The sequence below is a fragment of the Periplaneta americana genome, chromosome 4 (genome assembly GCF_040183065.1).
Source record: "Periplaneta americana isolate PAMFEO1 chromosome 4, P.americana_PAMFEO1_priV1, whole genome shotgun sequence".
NCBI lineage: Eukaryota > Metazoa > Arthropoda > Insecta > Blattodea > Blattidae > Periplaneta > Periplaneta americana.
In genome coordinates this window covers 203,025,089-203,051,944 of record NC_091120.1, presented here as the reverse complement: position 1 = coordinate 203,051,944, position 26,856 = coordinate 203,025,089, and the positions used below count along the sequence as shown (strand labels likewise).

Below are 26,856 nucleotides of genomic sequence, written 5' to 3'. Positions count from 1 at the left end.
AGCAAGTAATCACTAACATTAGCAGCCTTATAGTAAACAACATGTACTCTTGTACAGCTTGAAAGCCATTGCACCCTGAGCCTCACCTTCCTCTCGAACTTGTAGTTGAGCTGCTCGAGGCGCTCCTGCCTCAACAGCTCCTGGCGCAGCGCCACCTCGCGCCTGTGCTCCGCCCGCTCCAGGCCCTCCCAGCTGCGCTCCAGGTCGTGAATTAGCTGTCCGTCTTGCGGCGCGAAGGCCGGCTGATTTAGTGACTTGAGCTGCGTGTTGATGTGGAAGTACAGCGCCTCGATCTCACTGCGCTCCTTGTACCTGCAGACAAGTGAACATTTGTATCAACATCAGCAATCTCTGAGTAGGCTACACAAGATTATATTTCATTAAGTCACAATATATGGTGACATGAAGGCAAGAGTTGGGAAGGAAATGTAAGGTAGAGTAGGTAAAGAGTGATGGAATAAAAAAGGGGAGAAGAGAGTAAGGTACAAAACGTAAAAGTAAAGTTTGGAGGAAACTGTTAAAGGAGAAAACAGTGGACAAGCAAAGAGAAGGAAAGAAAAAGAATAGATACAAGTTGGCGGTGAGTAACTGATTGAAAGAGTGACATTGACAGAGAGAATGAATGAGAAAGTTAGGCCTACTGAGAGTGACTGACTGAGTGACTGAACAACAGTGACCGAGTGAATGATTGAGAAAGTGACTGACTGATTGAGTTATTCAATAACAGTGACTGAGTTATTAACAGTGACTGTCTGAATGACAGAATGACTAACTGAATGACTGAGAAAGTGACTGACTGAGTTATTGAATAACAGTGGCTGAGTTATTGAATAGCAGTGACCGAGTTATTGAATAACAGTGACTGACTGAATGACAGTGACTGTGAATGATTAAGTTATTCAATAACAGGACAGAGTTATTGAATAACAGTGACTGGGTTATTGAATAACAGTGACCGAGTTATTGAATAACAGTGACCGAGTTATTGAATAACAGTGACTGACTGAGTTATTGAATAACAATGACTGAATGACAGTGACTGAGTGAAGGACTGAGTTATTGAATAATAGTGACTGAGTTATTGAATAACAGTGACTGACTGACAATGACAGAGTGAATGACTGAAAAAGTGAGTTATTGAATGACTGAATGATAGTGACTGAGTGAATGAGAGAATGAATTACTGAGAGATTGACTGAGTGAATGACAGAATGACTAAGTGGCTGAGAGGGTGACAGAGTGACTGATTGAATGAGTGACAGAGTGACTGAGTGAGAGAGTGACTAATTGAATGACAGTGAGAGTGACTGATTGAATGAGTGACAGAGTGAGAGTGACTGATTGAATGAGTGACAGAGTGACTGAGTGAGAGAGTGACAGATTTATTAACCGTAGTGTGGTGACGATGATGGTACTATAATTCTAAAATCATGTATTTTAATGGAGCACCAGACTTCATACAATAACGTATGCACTGCTATCAATGTCAGACGCGCGCTCACTCACTTGGGGGGCTTCTCCACGGTGCGGTACTGCTTGAAGCGCAGCAGCTCCTTCTGGATGCCTTCCAGCGAGTTGGGGAAGTTGCGGTCCTCCAGCTCCAGCACCTTGATGCGGATCCACTCCAGCAGGTCGCTGGTCAGACTCTCGTAGTGGATCTTCATCTTGTCAGCTTCCATCATCTGCCCCACGATCTGCACAAACAATGAACTATCTAGAGACAACAGGACGAGCCACGACACTGCCTACTAGAAAGCCAAGGCCTGAACAAGGGCGCTGGCTTCCGTCATAAAAGTGGGAAAATTACTTGCAAAGTTCTGCCGTGACTGCCGCTAGATAACGTGTGTGATGTGTAAGATGGTGAAGTTGCCGACACTTGATGCATTTGAAGTTGATCTCAACAATGTTGCGAACTCAGTCGATTTCCGGCTCATTCTAACAAATTTGAAATCTTAATATAAACGCATTAAAATATGTATATTACCATTTTATTGTCCTGATACCTAAAAAGTAGCGGTCATCAGAACAGTGCACCCTCGGCTAGCGTCTCTTACACGCAGATAAGAGAATGCACTACGGTGCATCCGTGGCTGCTGGCGGGTATGCTCTCTCCCTCTTCCTTCTGCACGATGGGGCATATTATGATGCACTGCTTACCAGTTATCCATTTCAGTCAGAGCTGACGACCATTGCGTTAAAGTCGTCTAGACGTACAAGATCTGCATATCATTGTCTGGATTTCTACGTAATTAGGTACCTACATATTTTTTCTTAGTGTGTCTGTATCTGAAAACTCAAAATGTCGGCGAACTGGGCTACTAAGACCATTATATTTAACTTTAATGCTACATATTTTTACATACTTCGCACAATATTACACTTTCCGCCTGGGATCGGCAAGCATGAGTGACGTCATGCGGTGGGTAGAAGCAGTACTATAAGTATATATTTTTTTTACTTGGTTATTTAACGACGCTGTATCAACTAGAGGTTATTTAGCGTCGATGAGATTGGTGATGATGAGATGATGTTTGGCGAGATGAGGCCGAGGATTCGCCATAGATTACCTGGCATTTGCCTTACGGTTGGGGAAAACCTCGGAAAAACTCAACCAGGTAATCAACCCACGCGGGAATCGAACCCGCGCCCGAGAGCAACTCCAGATCGGTAGGCAAGCGCCTTAGCCGACAGAGCTCCCTCTATTTTACAGACGAGGCTAACGGCCACTACGCTTTCAGATTTCACGCGACTAATGTACATGTTTTAAGATAATTTTTACATAAAATTTATATCCATGCCAAATGTTGCTTAATTGAAAGCTTTGTAAAGAAAGTTGTCAATATTTCAGCACAAACTAAAACGACATTATAAAAAAATATTTATACAATTTTAAACTCAGGTCTACACTGATATTTCCCTGCTAATCTTGCCGTCTTGGACAGTGTCCTAAAAAAAAAAAAAACCTAGGAGAATTATAGGTCTCGCTATATAATGACTTCATGTCAAACCATTGCCTGAACCAGATCCTGAAACATAGACCCTCCAGAAGACATTGCTGTGTAAATATGCACTACTAACCCCATGTGTTGTCGAGAGATCATTTTCGGTGTATAAGAAAGTAATGCCCTATCGCCAACGGAACTTAACTTCTGAAATTATGGAGAAAGATCTTGAGGTACATTGTGCTTCATGCCTTGATTAACTTCATGATCGCACCAGAGACTGTTATCGTGACATATAAATGTGTAATTTATATGAAATTAATCTTCTAATTTATCTTTAATTAAAACAATCCATTTTTGGAATAAATAACAATTTTTAAATCCCTGTGCAATTTTGATATTACATAATTTAGTATATATTTTCAGGTTTTCAGTTGCATATCTATGTACATATTTTTAGGGCTCAATATTACATAAAAATCCAGACCCTAATATTGTAACGCATCTATTAAGACAAGAGCAGAAGGCAGCTGATGTGATAAACTGAAGTATATCGAGAAAATGTGCACCAAAAATCTCAGATCTGTTAAAAATCGCGTTACACTCTGTTTGGTGACCCACAGCATGGCCTGCTCGTCAACCAGCGATACTCACGTTGGCAATACGTCGCCCACTCTTCATCTCATTCTTCATCCTGGCGAACGTGTGGTAGTACGAGGCCACATATGTGATGATGGACTTCTCGTCCGGGCGGCTCTGGTCCACATCTGGAATATTGTACACAGAAATTATATAAAAAAAAAAAACTTGTAAAATTTAAATTCGGAAAACTATATTTTATCTGGAAGAATTTTAGTTTGGAGAACTAGAGTTTATCTTGAAGAATTCTGAAGTGGAAAACTATAGTTTATCTTGAAGAATTTTGAAGTGGAAAACTATAGTTTATCTCGAAGAATTTTAATTTGGAAAACTATGTTTTATCTGGAAGAATTTTAATTTGGAGAACTAGAGTTTATCTTGAAGAATTTTGAAGTGGAAAACTATACTTTATCTTGAACAATTTTAATTTGGAATAGTATATTTTATCTGGAAGAATTTTAACTTGGAGAACTAGAGTTTATCTTGAAGAATTCTGAAGTGGAAAACTATAGTTTATCTTGAAGAATTTTAATTTGGAAAACTATGTTTTATCTGGAAGAATTTTAATTTGGAGAACTAGAGTTTATCCTGAAGAATTTTGAAGTGGAGACTATAGTTTATCTTGAAGAATTTTAATTTGGAAAACTATGTTTTATCTGGAAGAATTTTAATTTGGAGAACTAGAGTTTATCTTGAAGAATTTTGAAGTGGAAAACTATACTTTACCTTGAAGAATTTTAATTTGGAATAGTATATTTTATCTGGAAGAATTTTAATTTGGAGAACTAAAGTTTATCTTGAAGAATTCTGAAGTGGAAAACTATACTTTATCTCGAAGAATTTTAATTTGGAAAACTATGTTTTATCTGGAAGAATTTTAATTTGGAGAACTAGAGTTTATCTTGAAGAATTTTGAAGTGGAAAACTATACTTTATCTTGAAGAATTTTAATTTGGAATAGTATATTTTATCTGGAAGAATTTTAACTTGGAGAACTAGAGTTTATCTTGAAGAATTCTGAAGTGGAAAACTATAGTTTATCTTGAAGAATTTTAATTTGGAAAACTATGTTTTATCTGGAAGAATTTTAATTTGGAGAACTAGAGTTTATCCTGAAGAATTTTGAAGTGGAAAACTATAGTTTATCTTGAAGAATTTTGATTTGGAAAACTATGTTTTATCTGGAAAACTAGAGTTTATCTTGAAGAATTCTGAAGTGGAAAACTATAGTTTACCTTGAAGAATTTTAATTTGTAAAACTATGTTTTATCTGGAAGAATTTTAATTTTAATTTGGAGAATTAGAGTTTATCTTGAAGAATTCTGAAGTGGAAAACTATAGTTTATCTTGAAGAATTTTAATTTGGAAAACTATGTTTTATCTGGAAGAATTTTAATTTGGAGAACTAGAGTTTATCTTGAAGAATTTTGAAGTGGAAAACTATACTTTATCTTAAAGAATTTTAATTTGGAAAACTATAGTTCATCTTTTCATCCTAAATAAAGAATTAATCTCTAATATCCCTATTGTACAGAATATGAATTTTTAGCTCTAGAAAAGAATTACTCCCTTCTCCCCAGTGGACTGTGCATTGGATTAATCACTAAACCTGGCGTAGTCCACTGAATTTGTACCTGAAAAGCAGTGAAGGACTCTGTTACAAATGTTAACTTAAATATCAACCAACTCTACAAACGGGTATAATGGCGAAATAAACCAGAAATACTTCACAGCTAATGCCATCGCTTTCAGAGGAGATCGGCTTTGTATGAAACTAACCTTCTGCATCAAGAAGCCGAGGGATCCCCAACTCATTGTTGGCGACATCGAAGGCATTGTTGAGGTTGTCGATGTGGCGCGATGGCTGCAAAGCGTTGAAGTTGATGAGGTCAGGTCGGTGGGCGTGGATCAGAGCATTGAACCCAAGACCACTGCGCCACGATCCTGCAAGTGATGAGACAAAACACTGATTAAACTGTGACTCCAACTGGAAGATGAGATAGACACAACTACATGTTGGAAAAACTCTCTCTCACTCTCATCCCCTCTTCTCCATCCTGAAAGCAATATACACTAATCCACTAACGAACTACAAACACATAACAGTCTACTAGTACTGGATTCTTTGTACACCATCCTTATATTATTTTTATCCTCTGTGTCCTGCTTTGTCCGTCAGAGGCCTTTACGATCTCCCAAGATGTTCTGCAAAGACACCTGCTTTCTCAATCGAGACAATAGAGCAGAGATTAAAACTGTAAACTGTACCGTGTTTCCTGGGAATTTTTGTTCCCTTCAATGTCACTTATAATAATTAATTAATTAATTCATTCATTCATAGTTTTCTGCCAAAGAGCAGGCCCTTTACCGCAAACCCAGCAACCTCCAATCTTCCTGCTTCTCCGCCTTTCTCTTCGTCTGTATATAGAGCATATATATGGGCATCGTGCCTCACTTGAGAATTTGTGCCTCACTGACCTTCACAGAGCTTATCGCTCTGAATGACATCACCTTCACAGTCCCCGTTCCTCCCTCACGCAGCTCCAAGGCGTGGGCAGGTTCTATATCAGTTTCATAAGCAATATCAATGGTGGCATAATGGCATTATCAAAGCAGTGTGTACGCGTTAGAAAACGATTATTTCATGAGAAATGGGACGAAGAGTTTTTTTTGCTGTTTAGAAGGGGAGAACATACGATGTATGTTATGCTCGAAAATCCTATTAGGCATCAATATATTTAATATACAACGACATTACTCCTTATGTCATAAAGAACATGCTGAATTAGAAGGTAAGACAAATTAAATGTTATTTTTCGTACTATTCTGAAGAAAATTTATGATCTTAACATTTGCATAGTATACTAAATACGACATTATACCTTAAACACGCTGCATTAAAAGGTACGAGGAATTAAATGTTGTTTGTACGTATTATTTCCAAAAGAAATTTATAAAAAAAATATCAAATGTGCGTAGAAAACGAAATATGATTTTCTGAAATTATTTTAGGTCGAGAACGTGCAAATCTATTAAGTAATCTTGAGAAACGCCAGAATATTCAATAAAATAAACGTAGACAACGTGATGGAATATTATTGGCTAGTTACGCAATTTCTCGCCTGTGATTTAAATCAATTCAATGATGGAGAAATAGTAAAGAGGTTTATGATTGAAGCTGCCGAATTAATTTGCCGAATTGAATAAAAGTTTTCGAGTTTCTCACGTTAACCAAGCGCTTTCCTAATAATTCGCCACTGACCGCCTTAGCGATTACGATAAGGTGACGCAGGTCACAGCAGTTTATATTTCCCATCCTACTCTGCAGTCTCCTCTCCTAGTAAACAAACTATTTCAAATCGAGTGCCTCACGTAACCGAAAATTGTGCCCATGTATGAATTATAGAGCCATCGAATTGTATATCTTAATGTCGTCTATCATCTGATATCTTCTTCTGCCCCGAACTCTTCTCCCGTTCACCATTCCTTCCAGTGCATCCTTCAGTAGGCAGTTTCTTCTCAGCCAGTGGCCCAACCAATTCCTTTTTCTCTTCCTGATCAGTTTCAACATCATTCTTTCTTCACCCACTCTTTCCAGCACAGCTTCATTTCTTATTCAGTTTTTCCATTTCACTTGCTCCATATCCACATTTCAAATGCTTCTATTCGCTTCTCTTCATTTCGTCATTATGTCCATGTTTCTGCTCCATACAATGCCACACTCCATACAAAGCACTTCAAGAGTCTCTTTTTTAGTTGGCAACCCTGCTGTATAACGCCACTTTACAATCCTTAATTTCCATCAGGAACAGAAGTACCAAAATCAGTGATTCCAAGATAAGAACGTCACTGTTTCAAGATTTGTTTAAAAAATGCTGAGTGTCTACATCTACGTACATCACAGGTGTACTGGAATATATGCATCGAAGTTCACAACCTGGTATAGGTTCCATTAAAATCAGGGTGCGAATTGTATTTTTTTCCCAATAGGGATATTAAAATTAAAAAAATAATTAATTCATTATTCGTTTTTTGTTCTTATCCATGCATTTTTTTCCCGCTCGGAAAACCGTATAAAAAGAATGAGGTTTATAGTCGCCTTTAAATTGTAGCTGCTAAACACCATTTTGTTAATTCCGATAAAAAGAACGTCCATAATAATTAATTAATAGAATTGTTGGCCGATTCGTATTGTATAGTCCGTCGCTCTAATTTCCGGCAGCCAATCACGTTGCAGATCGGCTACATTTAAACGTGTGCGTCTTGTAATTCGCTGATGAAGCGTCATACATTTCCTAAGGCTCGATAAATACTTAATATAATCGCCCGCCATTTTGGCTCTTTCGTTGGTGTTCGCAGAAAGCACACGAGGACGTTATTTGCCGCTCAATTATTTGCTGAATTTCAGTGCGTTTGAGTTATTATCATAGGAGCTACGACATGATACTGTTTAACGTTGTGGCAAATAGATCCCTCGTCTGGTAGCTCGGCAACGAAAGAACAAAAATGGCGAACGACACTACCTACCTAGACTTTATAGAGCCTTCACTTCCTAAGACGTAAGCAAAGAGGAGGAGTCACGCCGGGAATAACAGCGTCGCGACTATATTTAACTTAAGATCCTTAACCCTTTGATGCACAAATTAATTTTTTATGTTTTTCATATCATGGATCATAGCAAAGTTTCAATCAATTTTTTTTTCAACATTTTAACTCTGCACACAATTTCAAAACACGGATGGCACCTCTATGTATACTCAAGAGGTGGTTCCTTGGTGGAATATCTGTGCCATAAAATTTAGAAAGAAAGAAAACAGTGGTTCTTCTGAATAACCACTATGCTGCAAAGGGTTAAAGGGACTAAATGTTATCCTTGGCAGGGACAAATTAATACCATTTCAGCAGGGTAGAGTACACAAATTTTCTTCCCCATTGTACAATAAAATAAACAGACGTGAAAAACTTTCAACGCAGGAACAATAATTAATTTCTCTCTAAAATGAAACACTAAAAACAAAGATACTGTGGTAGCTTTCAAAATCTTGTTTCACTTAAGTTTCTCATTTAATATGATTTGTTTCTCAGTGTGAATAATTTCGTGACTGTGTAGTGGCTAACCTGTAAAGTCCTGGATGTTGACTCCGGGGTAGCCGCTGGTCTTGCGTTGACACCAGAGCAGAAGAGCGTCCTTGGCTGATTTCTTCTCACTGCTCTCGTTCTCCTCGTCCTACAACACAAGCCGCATTCTTACACCATGATCACCACTCGTCTGGCAAACACAAGTTGACGAAATATACATCTTTCTCTGTAACACTAAAAACTATAATGGTCACCAATGTTCCTAAAATTTAAGATATTGCTGCCATCATGTCTCACAACTACGCAAAAAAGTGGAATTTGTATTCTTAGGTTCGTGATACCGGAATGGTTGATGATTTAAACTTATACATGTGATTATTAGAGGATAAAAATTCGCTCCGGCGCCTGGGATCAAACCCGGGTCCTTGGTTCTACGTACCAAGCGCTCTAACCACTGAGCTAAGCCGAATTCAATCCACAGCACCGGATCGAATCCATCTCCTCTAGTGTATTTTCCCTTTGTGGCATTACTCCATATTCGACATATATGTCGAAATTAGAAATTCTAAATCTTCCTCACCGGTCTCCAGATGTATTAAACATGCTAACTTACATGTAGGCGATTTCGATCCATGCAATGTATAGAAGTATTAGAATATGGCAATGCCTTTGCTAATATTATTTGCATAAACTTTCTATACAAATTTGTAATACTTTCTGTGAGAATTAACTCCTTTCCATAAAATATAATAGTATTAATTCTTATAAATTAATCATTGTAATCTGTGTTATTCATTTTCTTGTTATTATCTCAATTATTTATTTAATTTGTACCATTGTTGTTCATTTTATTGTATTAATTATATCACTGTGCTGGACTTTTATTGGCCAATGGCTGTTGTCGAGCACATAAATATCAATAAATGAATAAATTATTATCATCATTATTACCGTTATCATTATCATTATTATCACGATTATTATCATTATTATTATTATCTTTATCACTAGCATCATTATTATAATATTTATTATCGTTATTATCAATATCATCATCATTGTTATTATGATTATCATCATTATTACCATTATCATTATCATTATAATAATTATTATCATTATTACCATTATTATTATCATCATTATTACCATTATTATTATTATACTCATTATTATTACCATAATTATCATTATCATTATCATTATTATTATCATTATTTATATTTATTATTTATATTTATTATATTTCCATGATCATGTTTAATATATTTATACTCATTCATTAAGAATGCTTGGTCTAACTTATTCTTTTTCTACTCCTATGTGTCTATTAATTTTATATTATACATTGGTTAGATCCAAGCTTGAATATGCATCTGTAGTATGGAACTCCATTACTTCCACTGACTCGGCTAAGCTTGAGAATATTCAAAGAAAATTTATTTCCCTGTGTTCTTATAGATTTTTACCAAATTCCGATGACTACAAATATGAGATTAACTGTACTTAAATATTTTAACTGCTGCAGTTTATTTACCAGACGTCAGGATCTTGATTATTTATTTTTTTGTAAAGTCATTAAGGGTGATATTGATTGCGAATCATTCATAAGCAATATCAGTCTTCGTATTCCTGCTAAGGGTTTAAGATTTCATAACATTTTTTATAATAGAAATTCAAAATCTCTCTCTCCGGTCTGCAGATGTATAAAATATGCTAATTTGCATGGATTAAGCTTGGATCCATTTAATGTGTAGTATACACCTTTTGAGTTTATCATGATATATCCTTACTTCTTATTATTGTCAGATATTGCTATTTATTTTGTTTCATTTGGTCAAAGATTAATGTTGACTATTATATTGATTGTATTTCATCTCACTGCCATTTTCTGTCATTCATTCTCATCATCATTTGTTGTTTTGTTTTGTTTTGTATCGTGCTAAACTGTAATTGGCCTTGTGCTGTTGTTTCGCACATTAATATTCTAAATAAATAAATAAAATAAAATAAATCATTATTATTATTATTATTATTATTATTATTATTATTATTATTATCATTATTATCATTATTATAGGTTATAGGTACAGAATTATTATTTGTACATTTCGCTGCGAATTTCCTACGTTTTGAAAGTCAGGTTACGCAACACAGCAGGTATAGTGCAAAAGGAGAGACAGACTCGCTGGCCAAAGATCTACCATCCCTTGTAAACACGTTTTTGTTAGCCATGTATGAATCAGATAAGAAAACTTTAAAGATTGAGATGAAAAGCTAGCAGTCTCAATACATCCAGAATTTATTTTAACATCCATGTCATTTTAAAATGTCGATTTTCTTAAAGGAACAAATCTGTGGTGTTTGGTCAGAATATGGTAAAGGAAGTGAATTGTAGAGAAATGAATGAGGAGACATGGTTCATCCTTTAACACTAACTATTTTTTCTCTCTTTTAACGTAAACACAAAATTATAATATTTTGGTTTAGGCTTCACTGTAGCTCGAACTCCTGCCTCTATACCGAACTAAGAACGTCCCGATGTTTGTACTGCACAGAATGGAGCAAATATTTAGCCATTTAGAGAGATCTGGCGGAAATTTTTAAAATGCTACGCGCAGCTCTTTTAAACCTAACACACTCACTAAAAAATATTGCGTTTTCTCAAAACAACGTTTTTGGTCAATAAAAAGGTCCCCAGCGGCTTACATTTGCTCCGATTTGAATGAAACTTTGCAAGAATATTCAGCATACTCCAATACACAGACCTGTGTATGGCATCAGCTCTCCGCTGAAAAGTTTTCATGATATGAATTTTTAACTTAAAAAAATTAAATAAAACTATCAAGCAAAAATTAGGATTTCTATAAAAAATTTTTATCTCATTAACCAATGTTCGAATTTAAAACTCCATGTGTAGTTTTCTTAATCATGAAATGTAAGTCTTTCACAGAAAATTTTAATACGCAATAACAATTCTGAAACCGTTTTGAATTTATGCATAATTTAATATCATTAAAATAAGTGGCAACTAATATCTAAGGAACTAATGCATGAAATTTCACTAAATTTGTTACTATTATTTTAATGTAAAGATACAACAAATCTACTGAATTTGAAAGCAATTGATCAAAAACTTTAGAAATTTCAAAACTCAGTCTAGTATGTGAGCCTTAACAGCCATGGATTTTCTTTGTGAATGATCAGTGACATTTTGTCATAACAATATCTCGTTTCTTCGTCCAAATTCAACATTTTCATTATGGTCGCATACTATAATAATAGCAATACCCACTTGATGATTTTCGCAATACGTATTATTAATGTTCTGACACTGTAGATAACTTTTACGTGTTTGTTTGCATCATTCAATATGCATTTCCCCCTTCTCCGCAATCAAAGTCGCTTCACGTAAAATGAGTGTGATATTAACATAAATGTTCCATTTCTTAGCCCGATTGTCTCATCCACACACGTCGTCATTTGTCTTAGATTTACACGTCGTCATTCTTTTGTTTCCGTTTCGTTCATTACGTCATTACTGTCTCTCTTTTAATCCAGTTATCCTCTTTTGTGGCACCGGTAGGTATTGATCGCACAGTTACGTAAGAAGATAGAAAATAATTTACTTAAATATGTGCTACATTTCTCTGGAGATAGATTTGCATGCATTTAATATACGCCTAGTTGCTAAAGATTTTTCATGTCATCATCTTCATATCTGTCTTTGTCATCGTTATCATCGTCGTCATAATTTTTCTGTCTTTTTCTCCGTTCTTTTTTTTTCTAAGTATGTTTTCAACGGTTGTGGGTCGTTCCCAAGCAACGCTTCCCACGTCGTCTTCGCTAACTCTCAACTTATGAGACTTCTCAGAGAAGCTTTGTTGTATAAAAAAAAAGACAGAGAAAGAAAAATAACGAAATTTTACAACAGTGTATTATGATAATAAATTATTGAAACAATTTCAATTTTGTCCTTTAAATGTGCAGAAATTTTATCTGAACAATAGTAATATGCGTTACAAGAGCGGTATGTTGATGTTTTCATGTTCGAGGAAAAGATTGAAAAAGCGAAACGTAGTTGAGCTTTTTTAATTTCCGAGAACATGAAAACAAACATACCGCTCGTGTATCGTACATTATTTTGTGCGAAGATCGTTTATTACATACCTGAAAGAGGAATTTCTAATTAGTTGCAATGAAATCTCCATCTTGGTTTCTGTTCAATGACGGCAATTTTGGAAAACAAAAATATCTCTCTTCAACATTGTTGCTATAAAATGTTTTCTGTGTTTACTATACTGCAGCAGGCCCTGTCTTTTTTTCCCCCCCAGTCTATAAATGCGAACTTAAAACCAACGGTAAGGTTATGTAATGATTTATTTTTCATTTTAATATTTTAACAATATTATTTATATAACATATTGCAGTAATAACATCGGCATCTGGAATCTTGTTGATTTTTTCACGGCTTCCTTAATGTTACTTGCATCACGAATCCAATAACTTTTGTGGAGTAGTAGACTTTACTTAATTTTTGCAAATATTTAAAAACAATAATTAAGAGTGCAATTTAGGTGAAATTGCAGTGGTAAGTTTCCAATTTATAATTGTTACTATGTTAAACATCTCTAAAAATAATATGTTAAAAGCCTAAAGCAGTAAAATGAATGTCGCGCTTAAGCGGTAAGAAGAGGGAAATTGTTATGTGTGTTACGTTGGGAATACTGAATGTGGTATTTCACACTTACCGCGTATTGGTTCTGTGCGGAAAACAAGCAAATACGCACGATCTCGCACAAATGTTAACTTTTCGTTCTGGAAAGGAATTTTAAAATATTACATTTGTTCACATCAAATTTTCGCACATTTAAAGGAAGGATTAAAATCATTTCAATCATTTATTATCATAATACACTGGTCTCTTAAATTGACTGAGCATGTTGGAAATTACGAATCACACCCCTTCTGAAAAAATAGTTCAGCAAATTAAACTATAAACAGTAGGTCCTAATATCATTCACAACATGTGTATTTTAAATTATAGTTCTAGAAAGTAAATTATAAACAGCTTAGAAGAAATTATTCAGACATATAAATAGACGGTGTGCCAAAAACCACTTTTTCTCTCAAAACTCTAGAAATCAGCTTTCAGCATCACAACAATGCGTTGTGTTTACAGTTCGTAAAATGAGTTAGAAGCAGTTAGTTCCTCTTGCACGTAAGGTGCATGTTAAGTAAGAATATGATATCATAAATCTGTCAGTGGAAACATCAATTGGGATCTTGATGGGGTCATCACATGATGGAGGAATCACAGTGACGTGTCAGAAGGTTAAATGACAAAATACATTTCCATCACAAGTTCAAACGTCGCGTCGTCGGTCAGATTGCAGCTTGTTTAATGCAGACACATCGCTCAACCAGACTCCGCGACTGAATTTCCGTGCTGTGGAATGCAGAACGGACAACATTTACAGAGAAACGGGTTAGAAAAGTTCAGGGTAGCAAATAACTCAAATTGTTGAAACTTATAATGTAATTTATTCAATAACAAACGTTGAAACGAATTCCCATATCTGTCTTACACGAGAAAATCCATGCGCACTTTGATTTGAAAAGCTGAAACCCAAGTATGAGAATATTCGTGTCCATAGAATAGATGTAAAATTACTAAGCGAAACTTAAGCTCGTACTTGGAGTCTAAAGAAACCTAACCTATGAAAAATTTGTGTTTATAGGAAGACTAATGCTAATTACACCAGTTTGAGAATAAACAAAAGTGTACCGTCAAAGAATGCGGCCATATTTGCTCCAGTCTGTAATAATACAAACATCGGTTCGGTACACAGGAAGGATTTCGAGCTATGTGAAGACTAAACCAAAATATTATTATTTTGTATTTACGTTAAAATAATATATAAGGTAACTATTTACATAAAAAGGACAAAAATATTTATTTCTGCCATTTTGGTCAAAAAAATCAGTCCTAGTGTCCTTTAAACAACAGAGGCTAATTTGTTTTAGTCAGATAATTATGCCTAAATATTGTAAAAGACATTGAAAAAAAAGTGTCTAATATAAATGAATCCCGTTAATTAAATACGAAGTTTTGCCACTCCGACATTTTTTTTCAAAATCATATTGGGTAATATCCACACTTTATCTTTAATTTCAGGCTTTATTTTTATATAAAAAAAACAGCCATAGGGTAAACTTGGATTTCTGAAACAGTTGCCGCTCTTTTAATGGTTCCGTTAAATTCTCGAAGTATCCAATATTTAATTAAATTTAACATGCCATAATTTTAATAAAATAACAGAAAAGAAATTGGTACGAAAATTAAATTTAAACTGAATATCGTGCCAATTTAACGGCTAGTGTCAGTTCACAGTCCATCAGTAATGGTCAGCATGTAGGACTTCAGTATAATGCTTAATTTACAATTCCGCGACATCGCAGTGTTCACAATTCCGCGACTTGAATCGCTGGTTCGTGTTGATTAGGAAACTTAAAATGAAACGATGTCTGCCTTGTCTATTTTTGGAGTAGAAGAAATCAGCATATCATAACTATATGCGAATGACAACTTCTCAATTTGATGATCTTCTGCATATCATTGGGCCTCAAATACGTCCAATGCGGGAGGCATCCAGCAGAGCGTCTAAGCCAACGAACACAGAATACATAGAGTAGACACTAGCATCTTAATACCATTGGACGGAGTGAAGCCGGTTTGATGGACCTGACGCCATCTTGTTGCTACCAAAACATTGCAAAATAGCTATTACGTTATAGAAGATCTTATGATAATAAGAATTCCATATGTCCCTAATTTCTTGTAGGACTCACACTTTCTTGTTTGTTTCGTAATACAGAATCGCTAGGCACGTATTTTTAGCAAAAATTACGAAACTGTCATCGATAAATCACATATATACAGGTTATTTAAATTGACAGCTCTTCAAATTGCAGTATGGTATTTAATAGATAATCTGGAAGGTTAAACAAACAATAATGATAAAAAAGGAAAATAACAGTTTGACCTTATTTTGCTACTAGTCCAATAAAAATGCTACCCTATAATAATTACTTTTATAGGTTGATCCATTTGCTTCGATTTAATAATGCAACTTGCTTCTTAACGCAAATTATCATTCTCTTCCTTTTGCCAGTATTTCGTATAGATGTCCCGATTTTGTTTAGAGAAAAAATGGAATGCTCTTAACCATATAATATTTGATGATATATAGTATATAATTAGATTATAACGGCGAACAAAAGTGAAGTTTTATTACCAAGTGGGTCAAGTTAGATCACGACCGAGTTAATGAAGCTACTAAGTCTGTAAAGCATAAGTCTGATTTCGTGATTATAAAAATTAATTACAATAATATTAATACACTATTTCTTTTTCTTCATCAAACGAATACGTGCATTCGGTTTAAGAGAAACCTCGGTACACCAGTTTTCTATAGCACTCGACACAAACTTCCAACATGGGTTGTTAGGTTAGCTTCGCTCGTAAATGCTAAGTCTGCAAAGCATGTCTGATTTCGTGATTATAAAAATTAATTACAATAATACCAATACACTAATCCTTTCTCTTAATCAAACAAATACGTGAACAATACGAATCTAACCGACTAACTTAGGCTAAATCATTCATTACCGTATCTAGCCTACCGGTAATAAGTACATTTCACACATGCATATTTACCCGTGAAAAGTTATTCCAGGAATTTTTTTTGGAAACCTGTTTGTGCAGCCATACGCAGAACATGTAGGCATATTGAAATTAGTTAATTTATTAATTAAAACAACGATGCAACATCACAATCAACTGCCCATGTGCTAACCGGGAGCGCAATGTTTTGGTAGCATCATAATGGCGACTGTCCACAAAAGCGGCTTCACCTCCAAGCTGTTTATATCTACTCTATGCATTCTGTGCTCGTTGGTCTAAGCGTAACTTTGAGGTTAGGTTTCCCTAATACTTGGTATCTCTCTTTAAGAACTTTGTTTTCTCTTTACGATTTTCGTATTGTAACTCCACAATGTCTATTAGGCATATAGTTTTAGAAACAAGTCCTGTAATCTGGGATAAATTAAAAAGCACCTCATTAAGTGGAAAATCTCTGAGGACAATTTCACGAAGGTGGACGAAGGATATTGGAAAAAAGTAAATTTTCTGAACTTCATAGGAGCCATGGATGGAAAACATTGTGTATTTCAGATAAACGAATGTAATATAAAGAATGAACCGTAAATAATACCATTAATTTCATAGGGTTATTCTTTGCGATATTGTAAACAAAAAAATTAATATAATTATTGTTTTCCTTTTCGAGATAAAAACTGTTTTATATGAAACATTTCTTACCGTCTTTTGGAAAAACCATTGATTTAATTACCAATATGCTCAGTCAATTTAAGAGAGCACTGTATTGTGATAATAAATACGCAGAAATTTGATCTAACAAATGTAACGTTTTAAAATTCCTTTTCGGAACGAAAATTTACAATTGTTCAGATGAAATTTCTGCGTATTTAAACGGCAAAAACTAATTATTTTATCATAATACACTGCTCTCTTAAATTGATTAAACATATTGGGAATTAAGTTAATTCAATGGCTTTCCCAAAATACGCCATGAAATGTTTCACATAAAATAATTTTTTCTCGAAAATGAAGCAAAAACGAGCAAAATGATATTAAACTTTTTTGTTTGAAATATCTCAAAGAATAACCTCTTTAAATTAATGACATTACTCACGGTTCACTCTGTACAATTCAGGACATCCTTTAACCAATTCTATCAACATCTCATCTGAAAAAGTATTCAATTTTGTCGCAGACGACGCCATCACAAACAAAACACATACGCATTCCGGTAACGTCGCGCGGTAAAAGTTAACTCAATTTCAACTTTCGTCGCGTCGAGATCTGCGTCGTGACGTCATGGAATTGTGATTTCCTATTGGGCCATAATTTATATAATGTCGTGTCGCGTGTGTCGCGTCATTGTAAACGATACATAAGAAGGATACTATTGTTGGCACGAGATCACTGCCTTCTGGAAACATCTTACAACAGGCGTTTCCATCTAAATATGAAGACTACCATTTCGATGTGAATAAATTTTTCCCTGTTCAGGTCACTTCTGTCACTTTCGTAGAAAAAAATTACCATGTAACATACATGCGGAAGTTTAACGGCAATTGCAAAATTGGTACGACTGAAACACGAACGTACTAATTTTTCAATACAGTCCTTTCCGCATATACAATACAGACGTGTCCGAGACGAACACTGCCGAAAAGAAAGTTTTATAACTCAGTGACCAATAAATTTATTGCAATCCTGTTTGCTGCAGGGCAAAGATGAGCTCGCCAAGTCTTTATGGTGGCAGCGCTGCAATTCCTTCCCTCGTGATTTCCACTATATATTCAATTGTTGTTAAGTTTTATGTTTGCGACACTGTTATTTCATTTATTTTTGCTGACATTTTCGCGTTGCTGAGTTCATTTTTTTAGTCAAAATGGCGCATGTGGACAATTATACCGATCATTATTAAACTTGGCAAGTTCCTGTCTTTTGCAGCAAACGGCATTTTGCATAAATTTGTTGGTTGGCGAGTTAAAACTTTCTTATCGGTGGGGACTTTCTGTAGGTCTACTATGTATTTCATGAGTAAAACAGTAGTTATGGCAACAGGATGCTTTCAAGCAGAATCAGTTTCAGCACGCAGTAACTTACCACGTCGATTTCGATCTCCTGAATCTGGAAGCGCAAGATGATGGTCCAAATGAGACCCAGGATCAGTCGAGGGTTGCCGTCGACTATATCTTCCGCACCGATACTCTCCAGCCGAACCTGAGAGTACAAAAATAAAATATATCAGTAACGAAAACACAGTAAGTATACAGATTACAGACATATTCTTACCCAATATTAGACATCAACTGCTCAAACTTCCTTTTATTAAATGTGAAATTGAATACAAGTTTAATTCGTCGCAGTTTTATACAGGGTGGAAGGTAAGGCAGCATAGAACTCATTATTTAGAGTAAGTTTTGTCAAATAAAACAATTATAGGACTTACGAATAGTGAGATAATTACAAGTGTTTCGAGAACGCTGACGGCAATTGCAAGATGTCTCAACGCCGCATAAGTAGTACCCCATACCCCATGCGGTCAGCAACTGGAAGGGGGGTGGGTTAAGTTCAAGTACCTTTCACCGTGTATCTTGGAGCAGGTGGGGGAGGACGGCAGCAAACAAATGTACTCAGCTTCGGTGCAATACTTCGCGAGCTAATCTGGGGATAAATCTTCGCACAAAAATTACCTACGTAAACTCCGGATAGGGACGTTTCTGAGTCGTAACTTACACTGCACAAATTTTGCAAAATAAATTTTCTCCATCAGTATTAAAATATTTTCCACCAAACTCTTCAACAAACCCGTGCAATTTCGCATTATCAGAGTACTTTACTATGGCATACTTGTATACTGTGTAACAAAATTCACATTTCACAGTAGAGAAGACGAAAGGATTTTGAGAAAAGGGGTGAAAATATCCAAGCCATTCTCCCGAGAGACTAATGATTTTACTCTATGTTAACGGGTTCAGTGACTATTTATGAATATCATTACGATCTGGCAACAGCGGGGTTGGAGAGGTGAAGGTAAGACCGACCAGCAACAAACTGACCATATTCCTAACATTCGTTTGTCCTCTGTGTTTCGACAACTTAAAGCTGGCGAATCTCATTATCTTCGAACAAGCTACATTCAATCACAAAATATGTTTAAGGAAAGAAAATCCAAAATAAATAACCAAACGAAAACAAAATCCCTTGTCATTATTGACACAAAATATATTAATAATATTCGGAGAATTGTTAAAACAATTATTGTAATATGACCAAAAATTCTTTCATACCATATTTTTAGTCAGATATGACTTAACGCTAAAATATGGTAAAATATGTATTTATGTGGCCGATGAAAACCGTGTCAGCGTGTTTAGAAAAGCTAGCAATGTGTTTAACTTAATTTGAGATTGTGAAAAGAGACCAGGACAAAAATATGACGTCACAGAAATCCGAGCCATAGTGCACGAATGTATAAATCTTTCATTGTTATAATTTCCAAAAAATAATTTGCTACTGGTGGTTAGTTCGAATTCCGGTTATTTCCAACGTTTTATTTTCTTTTCAGGTTTCTCTAAGAGTCCTATTTAAAACGTTTCAACTGTATTATATTTATGCACGTCTCTACAATAAAGGGTAAGGAAGCTGAATTATTACGAAACGCGTGAGCCTGCGTGTCACGCATTCTATCGTTCAGACTTCCAAATAATTTCAACCTTTCGTAAGTCATATGTTTTGTGGTTATCGCTGCTTCCGGAGAATATCAGAGCATCGTTCAGGAAACGCGCTATGCATGATAAAGTCGTTGCCTGCCTTATCTTCACATTCTTGGAACAATTTATTTCTCTCCATTAAGTGGGAGGAGGAGATATTTGCAAAAGAGGCCGTGCTCGCTTGTGCACGTAACGTCACGTTGGTGTGCATTTAGATAATTCAGTTACTAAACTCTTGAGAAGATAGCCTTGAAACTCGTGTACTTGAGAATGTCTTCAAAAAAACATTTTTAATACACAAACTGTCCCTGCCATATAATTAATATAGATGGACACACTGCAACCGTTTGGTTTACCGTGCTTCACTCATTCTTCAACTTTGTTTTCTACTTTTTCCGCCAGAGGTCTCTCTGGTCTCATGATATGTTCGCAAATTGAGTCGATACTAGAGAAATTTCAAAGTCCTTTCATTTCCATTTTGTGCAGGGGGTGAACAATAATTTTTAAGACAATGAAGAGCAGGAACATTCGGAATACAACAATGAACAAACAACGGAAATAAAATATCTCCATACCTACATAACGCAATTTGTGATGGAGCAAAATAACAACCGTTATATAGATAAATAGAGAGATTTAATTAACAGACAAATTTAATATGTAGATCAGAAACGAAAAAGAAATCCGAACCCCTATAATTATTACGTGAAACGTTTGTGCTGTTCGTGGTTGTTATTGTAAGAATGTTTGGAATTTAAAATAAAAGTTTAATATAAATGTATTTTCATTTCGTCTTTATACTCCTTACATTTAAATTCACTACATTTAAATTCGTTAACTACTTCATAGTCGCTTCCTCATTCCATGCGGCCTAGTCTACAGACAACAATGCAATTCATAGTTGAAACGATTCACACATCAATATGACGATAATAATCAGTTTGAAATTGTGATGAATAATGTCATTACAGCGAATTGGATTCATTTGAAAATTAATACCATAATTAAGTAATAATAATAATCCGTGGCGCTACAGCCCGTGAAGGACCTAGACCGACCAGCCGGCTGCTGGCCTCACGCCCACATGTCGGAGCAGAGGTGGACGATCATCCAACCAGAATGGAGGTATCGTGTGGTTAGCACGATGATCCCCCAGCCGTTATTGCTGGCATTCGCAACCGGATTTCGCTACCTATTGTAGCTCCCCAAGTGCATCACGATGCTGGGTGGGCACCGGTCCCATACACTGGCCGAAATTTCATGAGAAAATTTCTTCCCCCATGAGGATTCGAACCAGCGAGCATTCCGTAACGCGAGTCCTAGGCAAGATGCCTTAGACCACGACGCCACGGCGTGGGACATACCATAATTAAGTACATATTTTAAAATTAAACTATATTAAATTAACTATTTCAGTCTTTATACTTGCCCCAATTTGTGTACGAATAATATATATTTTTTTATTAAAATAGAATTTCGTTAAGCTTTCACACGTTCCAAGTCCATCTGGTACCGAAATCAGAGATCTACAGCAATTTGTTTTCATCACGGCCCCCTTGTATAAAGATATAAATCGCTTAAATAAATAAGTATCAAAATATACTCGCTCTCGGTGAATTTTTCTTGAAGAAGAGGAATTCCCTGGGTGTCTAGAGTCTGGAAATTTGTATGAATGTGAGTGTGATTGTGAGTGTGCCGGGTTAATATAAATTAACCAACAAGTAACTCCATCTGTTAGCACAACCATAAAGCATCTAATAGATGCTATAGAGTTACCAACAACGAAAAAATATATATATATATATATATTCAATTATTAATTCTTAATCGTTGTTGGAAATTACCTATATAAAGAGACGACATCGCGGATAGCTAGATGGTTTCTTTCAGGAAATACTGGGATGCATGTAACCTCTTAAAATATAAAAACAAATGAGGATGAATCTATTAACCTAATAAGTATACGCTGAGCATTCAACGCTTCACGTTAAAAAAAAAAAAAAAAAGGAAAACGATTACAAGAATAAGAAAAGAAGATAATCAGGTTACGACATGAGGATAGAGGTGAAGAAGAGAATGAGAGCTGAAGGAAAAGAGAATATATTAAAACAAGAAGAGACTGACATTCAAAGAGATGAACAAGAAGTAAAGAGATGCAGAATAAGCATAGCGGATAACGGCAGAAAAGTGAAGTCGTTCCAGAAGTGCCTCGCACGTCCACCAGGCATTGTTGCGCCATGTCAGCAGCGGTGTGAATGGAGGCTCGCCCACGCACCGCGATATGGGGCAGAGCGTGGGCTGCTGCAAGAACCGCACAAGTGCCCGAAGCGTGCACTGGTATTGCCCAAGTATTTTGTATCACGAACAGTGCGCGGAGAATGTATATCCTAGAGATGTTTCACACCTAACATTTAAGTCTTCATACTTGCAATAACTTTATTTTGTTTCCTCTCTTTCACGAAATAACTGGAAAGTAAGCGAATGATTGCATGTCCTAGCTACGGTTTGGCTACGGCGATCTTCGCCGACGGTCATCGCTGACGATCTTCGCTGGGATTCTGTCCCGTTGATTTGAATGTGCATGGTTTCTTTACGGCGATGAACGTCAACGAACGTCGCTGGGCTTGACGAACATCGTTGGCGTTAGAGGCAAAAACCTGGCGATCATCGCCGAGAAACCAATTGTAAAATTACAGTAGGTCATGAATTAAATCATTTAATAACATGTGATTTATACATCATACATGTATGAAACAGTTAATTCCCGATTTACCACGAAAATCGGCTGTAGCTGCATTTAGATTGGCAACAGGTCATGATTGTTTGGCCAAACACCTGCATAGAATTGGAATATATCAGTCCCCTAACTGCCCATTGTGCAACTCAAACCAAGAAATGGATTCGGAACATCTCAAAATCTGTGCTTCAGTGGCTGGCCATGATAATATCTTTGAAAAATATTGGAGTGCAAGAGGTCAAATGACTTTATTGTCAAATGCCTGGCATTAGAAAACAACAACAACATCATACATACCATAATGGCGGTAAAATAGAAATCTTTTTGCAATTTCTCCACTAATGAAGACGAGATATTAATTGATTAAAAAGAAATCCCTGTTCGTAATGAGCCAAAAAGAAGAACCAACGTAAACAATAACAAATCTATATTTTGCAACAATACAATTGAGTAAAGTGATTCATAATTGAACACACACATGATGCGGCAGATTTAGCTACTGAAGCAAAAGTTTGAGTGTGAAATAGTGAAGTGGAATTCCGAGCAAAGGAGAGAAGTGTAACAACCTCTTTCTCACATTATTTTTTTTATATGTAAAATCATTTCCTAAATGAAAAATAATAACCAGGCAACGGATTTATATGGACTAAAAATATATGAAATATGTAAATATATATGTAGTTATTTTTACCAAAATATGGAATTAAATATGGATTTTTACCAAAATATGGAATTAAATATGGACTTAAAATTATAAAAAAATGACTATGTACGTTAAATATTGGTACATTTTAATCAAACTAAACAAAAAATATAATGGACGTACCTTATCTTCCAATGTAGTTTCAACAAAACACAATTTTTATTGTCTGTTACCATAACAATAGGTTACAAACATTTCTTTCAAGTGCTGAAAAGTGAATCTTCTTCTATTGTCTCTGAGGATAGATTTATACTGACTAAAAGAGCGTTCGACGTCACAAGAAGTAACTGGTACATAATTCAATTTCACAATGTCTGCTGGGGATAAGTCCAAGTTAATCTTCACTGTTGATTCACCACTCATCACAGCAACAACCTTTTGTAGTTCTTCATATCCAGGGTTTTTTGAAAGTACAGTGTCCACCTTAGCTCTTACTGCATCTGCAACTTTACCTCTACCACGATTCAGTTGTTCCACAGTACTATTTATAATTTCAAAACTTTCAGATAGTGAAAGGTGCCTATTTTGGAGACTTTTGAGCGTTTTTATGATGCATGAAAATGTATGCTGAATGTGAGCTAAGTCATTCTTCACACTTATGTCACAGGTAACTGTTTTCGCAGTATCAATTGAGACTGCATCTTCAGAGTCCAATGCAAGGAGAACATTGTTAATAGAGTCTATATGTTCGGCATAATATTCAACTGCTTCTAGCCATGTACCCCATCTAGTTAAAATTGGCTTTGGTGGCAATGGAATTTCAGGGTACATTTCTTTCAACACGTTAACTCTACTGGGAGCTTTGAGAAATACTTTTTTCACTGATGAAATCAACAAATCTACTTTAGGGAAATTGTCTCTGACCACTTCTGCCACACGATGAAATGCATGCGCCACACAAGTAAAATGAGTCAATTTAGGATATACAACAGATAATGCTTGTCCAGCTTTGACCATATAAGGGGCAGCATCGCTAATAAAGAATAACACATTATCGTACATAATACCCTTTGGCCACAGGATACCCATAGCTTCGTTGAACAGTTTAACTATAGTTTTGTTATTGCACTTTTCTAGAACATCACAATGTAAAAGAATTCGTTCAGAATATTGTTCACTTAACAAACCGATAACTACATTACCAACAAGTCTACCTTCTTTGTCGGGAGTCTCATCAATGGAAACCCAAATTGAACTATCTTTAATTTCATCTCTTATCTTCTGTATTGTCTCATCGTAGATGGATGGAGCATACGTCTTCCTAAGTGTTGACTCATCCGGGATTGTATGTTGAGTATATTTTTCAAGGAATTCCCTGAAGACCTTATTCTTTAGTTTGTAGAGAGGAATATCAGCAGAGATGAGAGAACGGCACAGGTCGATGTTAAACTCAGATCTTACATTCGATGTTGTTGGTTGTGTTAAAAACAATTGTCTCTGCTTGGAATTTAGTTGTTTGTTGGCCTGATGTTTACTAGTTGTAATGTGTTGTTGCACCAGGAACTTTTGTGTAGATGATACTGCACACTGACACAAATTACAAAATAATATTTTATTGTCAGTTGATAAACCATCTTCTTTAAATTCTGAAATGTAACTTGTTAGTTTTGATTTTAAATTGACTGAATGACGTACTTTTGGCATATTTACCGTCTTTATAGTATGATTTACAAAACTGAACCTATGTGTACTCTGACTGGCATTTAACTGTTGAGCTGCACAACTGAAGTCTGTTAAAAATTTTAAATTAAATTAATACAGTTTTGTAACTTACTTTCCCATTGTTGATAGGACTGCTAATTTTCAAATAACTCTGATGTTAAAGGGAATACTGAACATGTGTTTAAATCTCTATTGTTGAAATGTATTTTTAAAAGTTAATGGAATTTTGTTTTGTTTTATTGTTAAACCTAATATAATATGGACTGTTTTATATGAAATATGGAAAATATATGGAAATTAACGAAAATATGTACTAAACTCTAAAATATGGAAAAATATGGAAAAATATGGAAAATAAAAGTAGGATTTTTCAACCCTACACATTGTGAAACATAAAGATAATGCAAAATATAAATTATATTAGCTTTATAAGTAAATATGTATTTACATATAAATCCTTTCCCTGATAATAACATTGTACAAAGTAAAAATAAAATGTTTATATCATTGGTTTTTACCCTAAAGTTATGCTTATCTTTCAGTTGGGCTTATTGGTTTGTGAATAAATTTTGTGGGTAATTTTACAATATCATTTTGAATTGAACTTAAAACAAAATAAAACTGTTCGGGAGAAAGTCTGAAATATTCCACAAAATTGGTGGGTTCATTTCCAAGATGTCTTAATATCAATTAATTAAAAGACCCCTCTGTATATCTATTTCTAAACATGACATTAACTACTTTAAAGATCCGTACTTGTTTTTTCAAGGCAAAACTTATATTAAAACGTTATCATATTGTCATCCACTTATCAGCTGATCAGACTGGTCAACTATATAAAACAATAAACTATCCACCTACGAAGTTCGCCGGTAAAGAAACCACCCTCTGACGATTTCAATCGTCAGCGATGTTCGTTCGACGAAGATCGTCGTAGCCAAACCGTAGCTTAATAAGTCTGTAGCAGGAAGAAAAAGGTCTTAAGTAAAAGTTTTACACTTTTCAGGAGAGCAGTAGAAAGATTGAAACTGATGTCAATTACAGAGTTTTCTTTTTTAATTAAAAGGTTTTTCCTGGACATTATTTGTTTATATTTCTTCTAAAATAGGTAATGTTGCTCATTTAACAATTTTCTTCTTCTTCTTCTTCTTCTTCTTCTTCTTCTTCTTCTTCTTCTTTGGCACTACGGCCCTTGTAGTCTAGCCTTGGCCTCCCTTAGGATCTTGGTCCATTCCTGTCCAACCAGAGCCTTCTGCCTCCATCTTCTCACGCCTAGAGTCCTTAAATCGTCCTCCACTCCATCCAACCATCTTAGTTTCTGTCTGCCAATATTGAGCCTGCCTTCTGGTTTTGTGTTTAGAATCTTTTTTGGTATTCTCTGATCATTCATCCTGATTACATGTCCTAACCATTCCAACCTACGGGCTTTGATTTCAGCAACAATATCTGGAGATTTATATTGAGTTTTCAGTTCTGTATTATATCTAATCCTCCAGTGCCCATTCTCATATTTAGGACCATAGATTTTCCTTAGAATTTTCCTTTCCCATGTCATCAGTTGTTGTTCCATTTTCTTCGACAGAGTCCAAGTTTCACTGCCATAAAGCACAATTGGTCTTACTACTGTAACAATTTTCTTGATTATTTCCAAAAGTAACCGCACTTAAGCCCTTTTAAGACTAGAACCTAAACTGAGTAGAAGGGACTATTTAAACATAAGACCT

General features: G+C 35.4%; 1 protein-coding gene across 7 annotated transcripts in view; it reads right to left on the bottom strand.

Annotated features, from left to right (window-relative positions):
* The window catches only part of kst (spectrin beta chain, non-erythrocytic 5 kst), a 383,292-nt gene that overhangs the window by 138,930 nt on the left and 217,506 nt on the right, over positions 1 to 26,856 (bottom strand). For all 7 annotated transcript variants that reach the window (XM_069824777.1, XM_069824774.1, XM_069824771.1 and 4 more), the window contains exons 4-9: positions 18,421 to 18,537; positions 8,700 to 8,808; positions 5,361 to 5,525; positions 3,597 to 3,709; positions 1,507 to 1,694; positions 87 to 312 (exon numbers count right to left, since the gene is read on the bottom strand). In XM_069824777.1, the coding sequence (XP_069680878.1) occupies positions 87 to 312; positions 1,507 to 1,694; positions 3,597 to 3,709; positions 5,361 to 5,525; positions 8,700 to 8,808; positions 18,421 to 18,537 (918 nt within the window). The remainder of the gene's footprint in view (positions 1 to 86; positions 313 to 1,506; positions 1,695 to 3,596; positions 3,710 to 5,360; positions 5,526 to 8,699; positions 8,809 to 18,420; positions 18,538 to 26,856) is intronic.